At 46.4% G+C, this 16,453-nt stretch overlaps 1 protein-coding gene across 5 annotated transcripts in view; it reads left to right on the top strand.

Moving 5' to 3' along the window:
* Positions 1-16,453, top strand: part of DAPK1 (death associated protein kinase 1) — a 194,530-nt gene that overhangs the window by 122,043 nt on the left and 56,034 nt on the right. For all 5 annotated transcript variants that reach the window (XM_066256949.1, XM_066256947.1, XM_066256945.1 and 2 more), the window contains exons 4-11: positions 9,921-10,059; positions 11,822-11,951; positions 12,119-12,167; positions 12,255-12,281; positions 12,744-12,896; positions 13,589-13,634; positions 15,216-15,305; positions 15,818-15,910. In XM_066256949.1, coding sequence (XP_066113046.1) covers positions 9,921-10,059; positions 11,822-11,951; positions 12,119-12,167; positions 12,255-12,281; positions 12,744-12,896; positions 13,589-13,634; positions 15,216-15,305; positions 15,818-15,910 — 727 coding nt within the window. The remainder of the gene's footprint in view (positions 1-9,920; positions 10,060-11,821; positions 11,952-12,118; positions 12,168-12,254; positions 12,282-12,743; positions 12,897-13,588; positions 13,635-15,215; positions 15,306-15,817; positions 15,911-16,453) is intronic.

Raw genomic sequence — 16,453 nt, 5'->3', positions numbered from 1 at the left:
CTGAGGTGAGAGCAAGTTGCAGAACAGCACATGTAGTCTGAGCCTGTTTATGTTCTTAAAATGTCTGTAACTCGGTGCTGTGTTGTTCACAGAACATTCAGACAACATTTAAAAGGCTGTGCGCCATATTCATGATAGGATATAATTTTGGGAACCTAGGGAAAGACAGGGCCAGGATTGGGGAGGAGGAAAGTTAGTCAGAAGGGACTTCAGTTTTATATATGGACGCTTTTGTTTTTCTTAAGGAGAGTATATAAGAGACCAAATTAAAGTTCAGTTCTTCCCAAATAGGATGGAGTGAGGGAATGTGCCATCACCCCGGGTAAGCCCAGATCTTCCAGGTTGGCCTATGGGGGCCACATGGGAGGAAGGAGTGTCTGGGTGTGCTAGTGTCTTCGGCCTATAAGATTGAACTTGCCTTGAGGACTCTCTCTAATCGCCTCTGTCACCTCCATACAGGCCTCAGTGGTCCCTTTACACTTGCCTAAGCAAGAAACTGCTTTTTCTTTCATTTCCTACTGTCACACAATTGAGACTGAATAGAAATACGTTAAATTCATCTTTATGTAATAGGAGGGAACTAGAATCACATTAAATGGTGGTGTTGGGTTGAGGGTGCCAGCTTCCTTCTGAGCCCAGCCCGCCTCCCCTCGGATTGCCCTTTCTCCCACCCACCCTGGCTGCTCTCATTCATCTAGACTTCTCCCTGCCCAGGTTCAAGGAAAGATTCAAAGAGGGATGTTCTCTTCTCCAGGTTTTTGGCTCCAGGAATGTCCACTCATTTCAGGAGAACCCTATATGCGTGGCCTCGTTCCATTGCCAGCATAACAGCCACTCAGAATCTCACACCATTAGTGAGCATCTGGACAAGAGGTAAAGATGGAGAGTGAGTGGCTTCTAGGGTTTCCTCACCCCACGGCCTGCGGCGTAGCGCAGGGAAGGCCCTGATCCTGTGCCAGACGCTGACATCCTTATCCCATCCACACCCCAGTAGGAATAGCGAGCAGCAGGTGTTAATATCCCCATTCTGTAGACAGAGCAGCTGGGCCTCAGAGAGGAACTTACCCTCTCTGAGTCACAGCCCGGCCTGGAACCCAGAACGCTTGCTTCCGGTGTCTTTTAACATTTGCACAGAGAGTCTTCCCTTAGGGGCTGCATTCCAGAAACCTTCAGAGGCCCCTGCCGGCTTTTTGCACAACCTCCCTGGATAAACTGAAAATGAAATGTCACTTCCCCTGGGAATTTTAAGTACCAAGCTTCCTTTTCTGTGAGAATGCCCAGAACTGCTTTTAAGTTGTTTCTTGAATTTTAGGTGAAACAGATAGAAGATGTATTTTCAGAGACAGCTTGCATTTTGGATTCAAAGGTTAGGAGTGCCTTTGATATTTTTGTGTGTATATGTAATTTGGGGACAACACTGTATACAGTGTGTCCGTAAAGTCATGATGCACTTTTGACCGGTCACAGGAAAGCAACAAAAGACGATAGAAATGTGAAATCTGCACCAAATAAAAGGAAAACCCTCCCAGTTTCTGTAGGATGATGTGTCAGCATGCGCGCATGTACAGATGATGACGTAACACCGTGTATACAGCGGAGCAGCCCACAGCCATGCCGGTCGAGATGTGGATGGAACAGAGGAGAGTTCAATGTGTTCTGTGGCTCGCTAAATTCAAATCCGCGACCCAAATGCAATGTGAATATCGGTGCGTTTATAACGAAGCGCCACCACATAGGAATAACATTACTCGGTGGGATAAGCAGTTGAAGGAAACCGGCAGTTTGGTGGAGAAACCCCGTTCTGGTAGGCCATCAGTCAGTGACGAGTCTGTAGAGGCTATACAGGATAGCTACCTAAGGAGCCCTAAAAAATCTGTGCATGAGACCACATCGAACTGCACTGAATAGATATGAAACTGGGAGAGTTTTCCTTTCATTTGGTGCAGATTTCACATTTCTATCATCTTTTGTTGCTTTCCTGTGACCGGTCAAAAGTGCACCATGACTACGGACACACTACTTTGGACTTTAAAGTCACACCTGTTTCACAAATGCGACTGGGGTGGGGTGGGGTGGGGGTCAAGGGGTGTTAGGCCTCATTTTTCCCTTTAGAACTCTGGTCTTCAGTTTTCCATTTCACAGAGTCCTCAGTTTCCCCAAGGAATTTAAATTAACATGGGAGAGGTGAGGCTGTGCAAGCCCTTCAGGTTGTCCCCAAGATTAACCAGACAGAAGAGCCAACATAGGGTGAGGACAAGGAAGCTGAGTTCCGAGTTTTTGTGGGCCCTTCCCTCCCTGACACCTTACAGCACAGCCCCCGGGATAGTTATGTTGAAACGAGTCATCTCAAAGGTTTGAAGACATGACTTCAGGATGGGAGCAGATATGCATTCCTCACACTCTTCTGACCTGAATTTAAGTTTTTAAACAGTGCAGGACCGGACCCTGCCTTCACAGGAGAACCCGAAAGTAAGGCTGACAAGGACCACTGGCGGACGCTAATATCCCCTTTTCCTTGCTTCCTCTCTTTCTCCTGTATCGCTTCGGCCATGTTGTGTGACATTTTGCTGGTAGCCCGTGAGCAGTTACTACCTGGTATGGGTTGTTGTGGCCCCTCCATAGAAAGATAAGTTGAAGCCCTAACCCCAGTACATTAGAAGATGGCCTATTTGAAAGTAGGGTCTTACTAGATGTAATCAGGTTAAAATAAGCCCACCAGGGTGAAGTCCTAATCCAGTCTGACTGGTGTTCATATAAAAAGAAGAAATTGGCAGAGACACAGGCGTGCGCAAAGGGAAGATGGTGTGAAGGGACACAGAGATGACGCTCTATAAAGGCAGGGGATTGGAGCGATGCAGCCAGGGGGAAAAGGGAGATTCCCCACCCCCAGGTTTCAGAGCGAGTATGGCCCTGCTCACACCTTGAGTTCAGACGTCTAACCTACAGTACTGGGAGACAATAAATTTCTGTTGTTTTAAGTCAGTGGTTGGCAAACCGCGAGCCACATGCGGCACTTTGGCCCTTTGAGTGTGGGCTCAAAGGCCAGCTTAGTAGTACCCTCATTAAGTTAATAACAATGTACCTACCTATATAGTTTAAGTTTAAAAAATTGGGTTCTCAAGAGAAATTTCAATCGTTGTACTGTTGATATTTGGCTCTGTTGACTAATGAGTTTGCCGACCACTGTAAGCCATCCAGTTTGTTAGTGCAGCTCTAGCAAACTAATCTAGCTACCTGTACCTAACCCTGATAAAATATACATTCAGAATAAAATAAGAAGAGAATTTTAGTTCATCTGTAATAGGTAGTATGAAGTATTTTCCAAAGATGGCTGCTGCAGCATCTTTTGACCTCCATGTTTATCTAGACTCTGGAAATTCCTCCATCAAGAGATGGAGTCTAAATCCCCTTTCCTTGAATCTGGATGGGTTTATGACTCACTTTGGATGCTGTGTGACTTCTGAGGCAGCTTCTACCCTGCTTGCTGGAACACTTGCCTGGAGCCTTGGACTACCATGTAAGCGGTCCACTTGTTTTGAGTCTGTAGTGCAGTGAGGAAGCTCAACTAGCCCAAATGGAGAGCACGTGGAGACATGAGCCTACGCGGAAAGAGATGTCCAGACAGCTCCCAGATGCTCCAGTAGTCCTGAAGTTTCAGCTTCAGCCATGACAGAAGCTGAGCCAGAGCTGCCTAGCCAACCCTCCCTGGCTTCCTGATCCATAGAAACCTTAAGCAATTTTTTTTTAATTGTCACATTTAAAGCTACTAAATCTATTAACAGTTATAGAAAACTGGAACACTAATGTACTATGTGGTTTACATTGGTTGCTTTCTTTTAATTTTAATTTTTAACAAGTAGCATATTATCACTTCTGATTAAATACATTTGTATTTAGAGCAAATGGAACACAACCACAAAAATCTCAGTGGCTTAGCATAATAGAGTTTATGTCTCACTTCCTCAAAGTCCAATGTGGATGGTACAGGTTGAGTGGCTCTCCCACAAACAGTGACTCAGGGATCCATATTCTTCAACCAAATGTCTGTGCTGCTCCATGGTCCTTCTTGAGGGCCTCTGCTGGGTCACCTGGGTTCAGGTGGCCAAAGAGAGAAGAGAGAGAGTGGGACATTGTGCGGGTGTTTCAGGGGCAGAGAGAGAGAGCGGGACATTGTGCGGGAGTTTCAGGGGCAGAAAGAGAGAGTGGGAGATCATGCGGGTGTTTCAGGAGCAGAGAGAGAGAGTGGGAGATTGTGCGGGTGTTTCAGGAGCAGAGAGAGAGAGAGTGGGAGATTGTGCGGGTGTTTCAGGGGCAGAGAGAGAGAGTGGGAGATTGTGCGGGTGTTTCAGGGGCAGAGAGAGAGAGTGGGAGATTGTGCGGGTGTTTCAGGGGCAGAGAGAGATAGTGGGAGATTGTGCAGGTGTTTCAGGGGCAGAGAGAGAGTGGGAGATTGTGCGGGTGTTTCAGGAGCAGAGAGAGAAAGAGTGGGAGATCGTGCGGGTGTTTCAGGAGCAGAGAGAGAGTGGGAGATTGTGCGGGTGTTTCAGGAGCAGAGAGAGAGAGAGTGGGAGATTGTGCGGGTGTTTCAGGAGCAGAGAGAGAGTGGGAGATTGTGCGGGTGTTTCAGGAGCAGAGAGAGAGAGAGTGGGAGATCGTGCGGGTGTTTCAGGAGCAGAGAGAGAGAGAGAGTGGGAGATTGTGCGGGTGTTTCAGGGGCAGAGAGAGAGAGTGGGAGATTGTGCGGGTGTTTCAGGGGCAGAGAGTGGGAGATCGTGCGGGTGTTTCGGAGCCAAGCCTGAAAGTGGCACACGTCATTACGGTTCCCATTCCACTGGCTAGAACTAGTCCTGGACTCCAGGGAGCTGTGAAGTACAGATGAGCTCTGCAATCAGGAGGAAAAGGTCAACTCGGTGGAAGCATAGCAATAGATCTGCCACATCCACACATGGCCTGATATGATCTTATATGATCTTTTTATATATATAATTTAAATTATTTTCATTTTATTTTTTAATTTTTTAATTAACTTTAATTTATTATGTTAACATGAGTTCAAGTGTCCCATTCTACGTAACTCCTTCACCCCACCCCTGTATGATCCTAAATGATCCCCCCTGAGAGATCAGCTTCTCACAGCCACAGGCTCCCCTGAGTGACTTGTTAAAGTGCAGATTCTGAGGTCCCACTTGCTGAATTAAACCTCAGTAAGTAGAGTCTAAGGAACTACATTTTTACCAAATTTCCCCAAATTATTGTTACGTACACTAAGGTTATTTAGAAAGTTACTTGACCCAGTTGTTCAACTCTTTTATTTTACAGAAAGCAAAGTCGAGGTCCAGAGGAGTGATGTGACCTCCATAATTTCTCTTCAGTCACCCACAACCTGAGGCCAGAGCCAGCATTGGGGAGGGGGGGGGTGTCTCTGTGCTGAAGCCCATCCAATCCAGTTACTGTGTTGCCTCCGAGGGCTCAGTGTCCTAGCAGGCCAGGACCCTCGCGAGAATGTGCCCTGGGAGGCCATCCTGGCTTCCTGAATTGCTCCGTTGGCTCCCATCATGTTTGCCTTGAAATGGCTCATCAAGTATAGTTAGTTCGTAGCCAAGAAGCTCCTGCCCTGTAGGTGATGACCAGACCCAGCCCATAATCAAGTCCTGGTATGTCTGACACGATTCCTACCATACGGTAGGAACCCCAAACACTGTTTTATTTTAGAAATTGGAATCCTGTGGTAATTTTGTTATGTCACTCTGAAACCCACTTTGTTTTTAAAGCTGTAATGTGTCCTAATTACATTCCGTTAGGGATCGCTTTTAGGGGAGGCACTGGTGGGAGGGGAGGGGACGGGAGGAGAGGGAACCTTCATATTTTCCAGTTCTCTTGGCAAAAACAGCCACTGCTTATTAGCATTCATTTCACATAATTTCTATGATAATGCTGTAATTTAAAACACTGACTCAAAGACCTACTACAGGAGGTTAGACTTACTTTCTAAATTTGCTGAACAGATTGCTCATCTCTCTCTCTCCATCAATCTTCCTTCTTAAACAAAATGTAAAACGTGGAACGAAGACCGAAGTGCCAACGTTTGACTGATCCCCTTGTTAACATTACGTGGCTCGGCAGCAATGACACTGTAAGCATTTGAGTTCTGGTTCTGAGCTTCTATGTGAAAAAGAACCTTCAGGTCACTTTCTACCTTCTCAGATTTGGGGTAAGGGTACAGCTAAACAGGGGATAAATTATCAAATGGTGCTTGTCATGCTCTCAAACCTTAGCTGAAATCACCTATTTTCAACCACTGGGATTAATGACGTAGAGATTTTATGGCTGAAACACCTGCCTCCCTGTATCGGTGTGAAGGAGGATGCCTGTGTGCACAGAGCTGGGGCGCAGCAGGAAACCGGTGGTGGGCCTGGGCTCACTGAGATGGGGGCTCCCCTAACCCTCCTGATATCTAGCTGAATGATCTGGCCTCCTGGACTAGAGATGGTGTGGGCCTCATCGTGGACAGCATGAGGCCGGAGCAGGACCTCGAGCAGGGGGGGAGACACTGGAGCTGAGCCGTGCCTCTGTCGGTCCTGATCTGGCGCTGTCCCTCTGCGGGCGGCTCCCTCGCCCGGGGCTCCGGGCTGAGCCGTGCCTCTGTCGGTCCTGATCTGGCGCTGCCCCTCTGCGGGCGGCTCCCTCGCCCGGGGCTCTGGGCTGAGCCGTGCCTCCGTCGGTCCTGATCTGGCGCTGCCCCTCTGCAGGCGTCTCCCTCGCCCGGGGCTCCGGGCTGAGCCGTGCCTCCGTCGGTCCTGATCTAGTGCTGCCCCTCTGCAGGCGGCTCCCTCGCCCGGGGCTCCGGGCTGAGCCGTGCCTCCGTCGGTCCTGATCTGGCGCTGCCCCTCTGCAGGCGTCTCCCTCGCCCGGGGCTCCGGGCTGAGCCGTGCCTCCGTCGGTCCTGATCTGGCGCTGCCCCTCTGCAGGCGGCTCCCTCGCCCGGGGCTCCGGGCTGAGCCGTGCCTCCGTCGGTCCTGATCTGGCGCTGCCCCTCTGCAGGCGGCTCCCTCGCCCGGGGCTCCGGGCTGAGCCGTGCCTCCGTCGGTCCTGATCTGGCGCTGCCCCTCTGCAGGAGGCTCCCTCGCCCGGGGCTCCGGGCTGAGCCGTGCCTCCGTCGGTCCTGATCTGGCGCTGCCCCTCTGCAGGCGGCTCCCTCGCCCGGGGCTCCGGGCTGAGCCGTGCCTCCGTCGGTCCTGATCTGGCTCTGCCCCTCTGCAGGCGGCTCCCTCGCCCGGGACTCCGGGCTGAGCCGTGCCTCTGTCGGTCCTGATCTGGCGCTGCCCCTCTGCAGGTGGCTCCCTCGCCCGGGGCTCCGGGCTTGGCTCCAGCTCTCACTTCTGTGGTCAGCAAGCCCTGCTGGAGTTGACTTGCTCAGCACAAGGAGACTGACTGGGAGGCAGGCCATGGCCACCCCAGTCAAAAAAGAGAGGAACAGAGGCCTAGCCTCAGGCAGCAGAGGGGTTCCTGAGAGGACTTGGGCCTCAACACTGTACATAGAGCTATTTGGGAGCTCTAAGATTCCTCCAACTCCAGGCAGCCAAACCGCAGCTGGCAGCCTGGGTGAGCGGGGGTTGAGTGCAGAAGCCCTTGGAGGGGCACAGAGAGAGAAGCTGGGCTGGGCACCAGTCACAGGAGAACCTGGCCCAGCAGTGCAGCAGTCTGGCCACTCCGGTGGATTTGAGTTGGGGGAGGGTGGAAGCAGGACCCTCCCTTCCGGCTGGAGCCTGCCTGGGGGAGGGGCACGGCATTCTGTAGGAAAAGGGGTTCCTTTCTCTGTAATGGGACCAGTTCTACTTCCTGGGCCTCACCCTCCCACCACACCGCCTGCCAGTTACTTTGTGTATATGTATTATTATCTTTAATCCTTAAAACCCTGAAATTAATAGGTCCTATTCCTGTTTGGTGAGAATATGAGGCTCAGAGAGAAGGCATAACCTTCTGGCTACAGAATTAAGATTTGAGCCAGAGGTGCCGGGCCAGACCACCGTGTGCAGCCGCCATGCTGTGGTCACCCTGAGCAGTGGCCTCACCCTGCGTAGTGGCTACCAACGCCAGCGAGTGCAGAAGCACACTGACCATGCAGCCTCTTTCTCAGCGTTGCTTGGTTGACGGTTCTGTTTTTCCTCCTTTTTGTTCCTTATAGTTGAAGGATTCCCTCTCTGCTCTTGTTGGTTTTAAGAGGAATGCGAACATAGAAAAGTGAGAAGTGGAGGGTTCACGGAGTTGAGGGGGAGCCAGGGCTGAGCACATGCCCCGTGAGGAGGAGGAGGCCGCAGGGCTGAGGAGCCAGGACAGGAAGGCCGCCACCTGGGGAGTGTCACTGGCCTTCCTGGCTGGCTCTGGCTCTGTGACACAATGCAGAGGGCCCTCTGCTTGGGTCCCAGGGGTGGAGGAGTCACCTCACCTTCTGGGTAAACATCCTCAAGTTAAATATTAGAGAGAGGCCTTGCCATGGAGGCAGGTAATTAAGACTTTGAAAAAGGGTCCTCGATTTTTTTAGTTAAGGGCCATCCAGGGTGCTTGTTTAAAATGCTGCGCATCCTCCTGATCCTCGCTCTTGGTCTCCCTGATCCCCACTCTTAGAAATTCGCAGGCAGCAGTTTGCAACTGAAGGCCAGGTTCTACATTGTTCAGATACCCCAAGCAATTCTGAGCCCACGGGCCCTGGCCCAGGCTAAGAAAGGCACAGACTTTGGAGGATGGAGGGGAGCAACCTGAAACTTTTCTTAAGAAAAACAACTGCTTTTCTTAATTTTTATTTTTTTGTCATCACTGTTTAAACTCACAAGCACCAGTTGTAGATGTAGGTATGTTTATGGAGCTGTCTTGCCAAAAGGAAGATAATGAACACAGCAGTTATGTGCATAATTGCAGTTAATTGTTATGTTGTGAATGTATGGTTAAATGATAAACATTAACTTATAAAAACTCTTATTAAAAGTTCCCTGTTATTTGCCATGAATCAGGGGAGTATGTTCATTTATCCACTTGATATAAAAGTTTTGAGCTCCTGCTGTGTGGCTGGCACTCTCCAGGGAGGTAGGGGACAACTAGGGCTGGCCTCTGCCCTTCAGGAATGTCCAGTTTGGCCAGAGACACTGACTCAATAAGTCCCCAACAATGGTGTGCATTTCAACTTTGTGTAAGTTTATTCTTATAGGTTAGGGTATTTGTTAAATTCGTTAGTAAATATGATATTTCTAAATATATAGGGATTTGCATATAAACAAATACAAAAGAAAAAAAATTCTTGTCAGGCCATATATTGTGATTTGGGGTTTTAAAATTTTGGTTAGCATGCAGAATATGAATTTTCCAGGTACTCTCTGATTGAGCTAGGAAGATGTGTTTTTAATAAATTCTTTACAAAATTAGGTTGTACATTTGCTTCTTAGTGAATTAAAACTTCACCTCCAAATATGTTTAATTAAAACATTTTAAGGATACATTGTCGGTTTGAAACCCTGGGCTTGCCTGGTCAACTCACATAGGGGAGTTGAAGCTTCCTACTCCTCCCCTGCCTCTCTCTCTCTCTTTCTCTCTTTCTCTCTCTCTTCTCCCCCTTCCTAAAAAAAATGAATAAATTAAAAAAAAACATTTTAAGGATACATTCATTGTTTCCCCCATCACTCTCTGCTTCCTCCCCTCATTAGTGAACATAACACCATTAGGAAAAGCGTACCCAAGTGCTTTCAAGCACAAAGGTACCTGAATGCGGCTTTCTCTTCCAGTGATGAGAAGCGCAGAGCGCTCTGATTCCATGCTTAGCACATCCTCATGCTATTCTCTTGCCTGGAGTTTGAGTGTCCAGTAGTCTCTGAGAGAACGGATCGGTATGAAACAGTGGTCAGCAGTAACCTCCGCTTCCTGGTTTCCAGTGTTGCAGGCGGTGAGCTGTTTGACTTCTTAGCCGAAAAGGAATCTTTGACTGAAGAGGAAGCAACCGAATTTCTCAAACAAATCCTTAATGGAGTTTACTACCTGCACTCTCTTCAGATTGCCCACTTTGATCTTAAGGTACGTGACTGAGTGTCAACCAGATAGAAGCTGATGGAATCCACAGCATTGGTTGTTCGTTTGCTAAGAAACATTGAGGCAGGCAGTGTCATTCCTTTGGGTTTAACAAATGGAATTACCAGTGTAAATCAGCAAGTGTATAATGCGTGCCTCCTATAGAGAGTCCTAACATTTTTTTGGATTAGAATCTTACAATTAATGATTACATTTGAGAATCCCTGAGGAAGAACCAGGGGTCTTACCAGCCAGGTGTTTAAGCAAGGGAGCTACTATTGATGATGGGACATTTTTAACCTGTGGTGCCCACTGGCTTTCCAGTTCCCCTCCCCGTGTGGCTGCAGGGCATGTGAGATAGAAGGTGCCTTGCTCTCTACACATCCTCCTAATGCAAAGGCTTATGGGTCTGACCCTGTGGCCTGCAATCAGTCAAGTCAAACTCTGAAACCGGCTAAGTGGGGTCATGCCTGGCTGCAGGCAGGTCATTATGGGAAATAATGTCATACTTCCAACTGTCACAGAAGTTATGGTCTCTTTGGGAAGGTAGACACCCATAAGCAACAGGAAGTGACAATGTTAAGATTCAGAGTACAATCCAAGGCAGTGAAAAGATTGTCACCAAGCAGCGTGTGATTGATTGCCATGTAAATGATTCAGGTCATTGGAGCTAGAATAGGACTTTAGAAGAAGAAGGAGTTTTTTCATACTTATTGTAGCAAAATTGTTAAGACTCCATCTGGATCCCCCCCAACAATCACTAATACATAACCCCAAAGACTGCTATTGGAGACACCCATGGCTGTCTGCCCAACGTCTGACTTCTGGCCCTGGGAGCTGGAAGTGCCAAAGAATAAATGCCCACAGAAACACCTCTTAGCGATGGAGGGTGGGGGGAAGTCGATAAACACCCTAACTCCCTCCTGCTTCAGTTAGAAAACTCTGAGTGCTGCTCTTTGTCCCCAAGTTCCTCAAAGAGATTAAACTCGAGTCACTCCCATCTCTGGATAAGACAGCTTGTTTCAGCTTCCTTCCACTTCCTGTCTCCCCACTCCTCTACCAAATGGCTCCCATATAAACCACTTGTATCCAAATCCCTGTCACAGGTCTGGAGAACCTATACCAAAACATTTTCCTTGGTATTCTCTTACATAGAGGCTCTTTAAGCCTATTTTTCAGTTGGTATTTTCAGGGGAGAGGAAGAACTATTCAGCCATCTTGTCCCCAGCATAATATATCATAGCTGCTAATTTTTTTATTGAGGTATAATAAAGATAACATACAATTTAACATTCTAACCATTTTTAAGTGTGCAGTTCACTCGCATCAGTATATTCACATTGTTATGCAATCATCCAGCACCATCCATTTCTAGAACTTACTGAGCTTCCCACACTGAAGCTATGTGTCCATTAAACAGGAACTCCTCATCCCCCCCAACACCCCCATCTTCTCGCAACTGCCATTCTCTTTGGTCTCTGTGAACTGGCCCATTCCAGGTACTTCATATAAGTGGGATCATACAATATTCATCCTTTCCTAGTCTGGCTTATTTCAGTTAACATAACATCTTTAAGTGTCTTCCATACTGTAACATGTTTCAGAATTTACTTCCTTAGGCTGAAGAATATTTCATTATATTATATTGTATGCCACGTTTTCTTTATCCATTCCTATGTTGGTGGACATTGGGGTTTTTTCCTATCTTTGGGTTATGATGAACACCACTTCTATGAACATTGCTTTACTATTTCTCTCCTTTTTTAAGCCTGAAAACATAATGCTTTTGGATAGAAATGTTCCCAAACCGCGGATCAAGATCATTGACTTTGGATTGGCCCATAAAATTGACTTTGGAAATGAATTCAAAAACATATTTGGGACACCAGAATTTGTTGGTAAGTTTCTTTGCTTCTATGGTTATTTATTTCTCATAAACATTATGTTGGCAAAATTTCTCTTGCTATAGCATTATTTCTCTGGTGCATGTTTCTGGTTTATACATAAAGATGATATCTGTTGGTTTGCTTTCTCCTAAAACTAATGTGTATTTATTTTCTCTTAGCTCCTGAGATAGTCAACTATGAACCTCTTGGTCTTGAGGCAGATATGTGGTAAGTGCCTCACCCTCGATGTTGTCATCTATTTTATTTAATTTATTATTCTTCTAACACTTATTTTTGTTTCTATTTTGTGTCTAGGAGTATTGGGGTGATCACCTATATTCTGTAAGTACTAGAATCCACAACTCATAATCTTTCCCTCTTTCTCTGAGACCACATGTTTTATTATTCACTCATGTTGATCCCTTCATCTTCTGCACACTTTTTATGTAAACATTCATTTTACACCCCCAGAACACGTTTAGTTTATACTAATTAAACATTTTTCTCCTAATTCTAAATGAGTCATCAGAAACCGCAACATAATCACTGGAAGAAAGCATGTCTGTCCATCACTGAGAAAATAGGAAAGGTTTTATTTTAACTACTAGATGCTGTACCAAATTAACTTTTTAAATGCATCCTTTGCATTAAGCTGAAGCTTTTGTGTGTGGCAATTAAATGCCCCATAATATGTAATGGGAGCATCAGATTATGATCTTCTCACCTCCCTTATCAGACATTATGGGGACGAAATGACAACCTGAGAGGTAACTGTATGTGTTCTGTGCCCCACTTTATTAACAGCCTGAGTGGGGCCTCGCCATTCCTTGGAGATACTAAGCAAGAAACTTTAGCAAATGTATCTGCCGTCAACTACGAATTTGAGGAAGAATATTTCAGTAATACCAGTGCCCTAGCCAAAGATTTCATAAGAAGACTGCTCGTCAAGGATCCAAAGTGAGTGTCCATTATTCCCGAAAGGTACTCAGCTAGTGGCCTCAGCTAGTCGAGGGTTTGCCCGTGTCCTGTGCACGGTGGCCAGGCTTCTGAGACCCTGGTTGTTTGCTCTCGAAAAGAGAACTATGCTTGGCCCTGCTTGGTTTGCTCAGTGGATAGAGCATCAGCCCGGTGTGCAGAATTTCTGGGTTCAATCCTTGGTCAGGGCACATAGGAGAAGCGCCCATCTGCTTCTCTTCCTCTCCCTCCCCCTCCTCTCCCTCTTCTTCTTCCACAGCCAGGGGCTCAGCTGGTCAGAGCATCATCAGCCTCTGGCATTGGGGATAGCTCAGTTGATTGGAGCATCAACCTCAGAGGGAGGTTGCCTGGTAGATCCTGGTCAGGGCACATGTGGGAGTCTCTCTATCTCCCCTCCTCCCACTTTAAAAAAGGCGGGGAGGGGTTGGGAAGTGTGCCATGTAAAACACCTCAGAAAATGTAGTCAAAGTCCTTTGTTCCTGCTTGGTGGGTCCTGCAGGCACAGTGAAATAATCATACAAAGACTGACATTGTTTTCAGCTTCTGTCCACAAACCAGGCCCCAAACTGTATTTCTAGAACATTTGTTTTATAGGCCTGGCCGGCATGGGAACAACCTTAGTGATTGCTTCTGTGGTCACAGCATTTTTTTTTCTTTCCCCTCTCACCACAAAGGAAAAGAATGACAATTCAAGATAGTTTGCAGCATCCCTGGATCAAAGTAAGTTAAGTTGCATATTGTGATTGGTCTGGGTATTAAAGGGCATCCTGAAATTTATTTGTTCTGGGCTATTCCTAGTTACTGTGGTTCTAACCACAGGCACCTCTGGAGTATTGTGTTTGCTGTTGGTGCCATGTTTGACCACAACCAGCAGACGAGAGCATGCTCATAGCAGAGGTGGGAAGGAGAGAGCTATCATAATGCAGGATTATAAACGGAGCTGAAGGTCCAGGCTACTCAACAGCCATATCTGGTTTGACCTGTGGGATATTGGCCCAAACAATATTTTTTTAATTCTTTTGAATTAATGTTCAGCATTTAAATATCATATCAAATCTGGATCTTCAACTTCTTTTGACAAATTTGAAGATATACCAAAACTGAGACTCGTTCCACGAGTCCAGAGACTTGGCACAGCCAGCTGCCTTTGTGCCGGTATATGGCCCCTCCCTTGCGTATCCCACCGTTGCCTTACCTGCCTGTCACCTGTTGGCATTTAGCTGAAAGAACTGAAGTTGCCGTGGATGAAAGAAAGAGGTCCCATGGAAAGGAACCTCACAGGGTAATCTGATTATAAAGTCCTAACTGGGCAGATCGTGTGGGTAGTCATGCCCCAGGCATATAACTTCTTTAGTGAGAGGTTTCTCCTTGCCTTAAGCAAGCCCTGTCCATTGTTTCTGTGCATCTGTGTTAACACACCTTTGACATAAGGGGAAACCACCCTCAAGAAAGCACATGATCTTATGACTATCCGGTAATCCAGTCTCCACCGTGCTTTGGCCCATCACCATATACACTTCCTTACATTCCCACCTTAATTTCAGATGTGTAAAAGAAACTGAAGCTCTCATTCTCCAGAGCATTTGAAAGCTTGCTCCCTGGCATCAACTGGGTTCAAAGAAATTTAAAAAAAAAAAAAAAAAAGACCTGAAGTTTGTTCGGCTAGAACAGAAAGGGCTAATCGTGGGGGAACATGACAGTTACAAAATAAAATCATGGGACCGATATGCAGATTTTGATGCAGTGACTTGAGTGACTTGCATTTTCAAAGCAGGTTTGAGGCAGCTGGAGAACCCTTTGCCTGTACAGGGTCCCAGCAGTCGCCTGGGCCCCCCTAGAAGGCAATGATGTCTCTTTCTTTTAGAAGTAGAGCTACATGCTTTCCTGAAAAGGTGAAGCAGAAGGCATTCTAATGCTATCAGGCAGGCTGAATTCACTGACTTCTGAGGTCCCTCCCAGCTCTAAATTACTTGATGATATTCAGATTCAAATGCCTCATAATATGGCCTCACAATGCATCTTGCCATTCCCAAACTCTCTTATGGAAAGTTGTAATTCACCTTAGCCCAAGCTCAACTTTCCAGCTTTTCCCCAAGATCCAGTCTTAGCAAACCCCGAGCCACAAGAGCTAACCTCTGTAGACTGGGTTCCTAGATCTTGTTTCTGTTATCTCAACTTGTTACTCTAGGAAGGTGAATGTGTAAGCAAGCTTCCCAAATAGTAAGAGGTTTCAAAAATTTGTCTTGTAACACATTTTTGTAATTTAAGAGCTCTAAATTTTTTCTTGGACTTTCATTTTAGCCTAAAGATACCCAACAAGCTCTAAGCAGAAAAGCATCAGCAGTAAACATGGAGAAATTCAAGAAGTTCGCAGCCCGGAAAAAATGGAAAGTAAGGTTATTTGATATGGAGGGATTTTTACTAATTCTATTTCCTGTTCAATTCCAACAATTGTATGAGTTTTGATAGTCACATTGTCTACCATGACCAGCTTGCCTGGGACCAAGGACACAGGGCAAGACCCTTGCATCCCATGCTCCTCTGAGGGGGGACATCCAAGGGTTTTGCTAGGGATAGATCTAATTCCTCAAAGAGTAAAGGACAAAAGATTGAGGGGAAAAGAATGTAGAACATTTAGTTCTGTGGTTTAATAATGAAACTCAGAAGGAGACTTTCTCTATATCCTGTTGTCTTGACTTGTAGAATTATTCTTTAAGCAAATATGATCCAACCTACTCCTGGGGTTGCCTGTCCCTGAAGAATGATACATTCTGTCAACAGTGAATGCCATCTCAAAGACTGCCATTTGCACTAATTTGAGCATTGTTACATAACCTCTCTCTCCTTCTCTCCCCCTATCTTTATATATCCTTTTTTTTTCTCTTTTTCTTTTTCTTTTTTAGCAATCTGTTCGCTTGATATCACTGTGCCAAAGATTATCCAGGTCATTCTTGTCCAGAAGTAACATGAGTGTTGCCAGAAGCGATGATACTCTGGTAAGCAAAATTGTTTGTCTTGGTGAGGTTCTTTCTTAGCACTGTGTACTTAAAATGTCTAGGTTGTTTGGGTTTTTGTTTTTTTTTAATTTATTCATTTTAGAGAGGAGAGGAGAGACAGAGGGAAAGAGAGAGAGGAGAAACAGAGAGAGAGAAGGGGGGGAGGAGCTGGAAGCATCAACTCCCATATGTGCCTTGACCAGGCAAGCCCAGGGTTTTGAACCGGCGACCTCAGCATTTCCAGGTCGATGGTTTATCCACTGTGCCACCACAGGCCAGGCGTAGGTTGTTTGGTTTGTTCAACAACTCAGAAAAACTGAAGTCATATCATTGTCAGATCTGTCCTTCCTCCTCTCAGGGTAGGGAGTTGGGTGACTGATTTGAAGTACTCTATTGCTTCTTTCATCCTTTTTCCTTTGTGTTTTGATAGGCACTACTCCCACCCCACAGCCTCTAACACTACAACCTACCTCCTGATAAAAGAAAGGCTGGCCAGTAAAAGAGGGAAGAGCTCGTTTTAATTTTTATGAAATAAAATGAGAG

The sequence above is a fragment of the Saccopteryx bilineata genome, chromosome 2 (assembly GCF_036850765.1).
Source record: "Saccopteryx bilineata isolate mSacBil1 chromosome 2, mSacBil1_pri_phased_curated, whole genome shotgun sequence".
NCBI classification, from domain to species: Eukaryota; Metazoa; Chordata; class Mammalia; order Chiroptera; family Emballonuridae; genus Saccopteryx; species Saccopteryx bilineata.
Note: the sequence above shows the minus strand (reverse complement) of the source record. Positions and strands in the feature narration are given on the sequence as shown.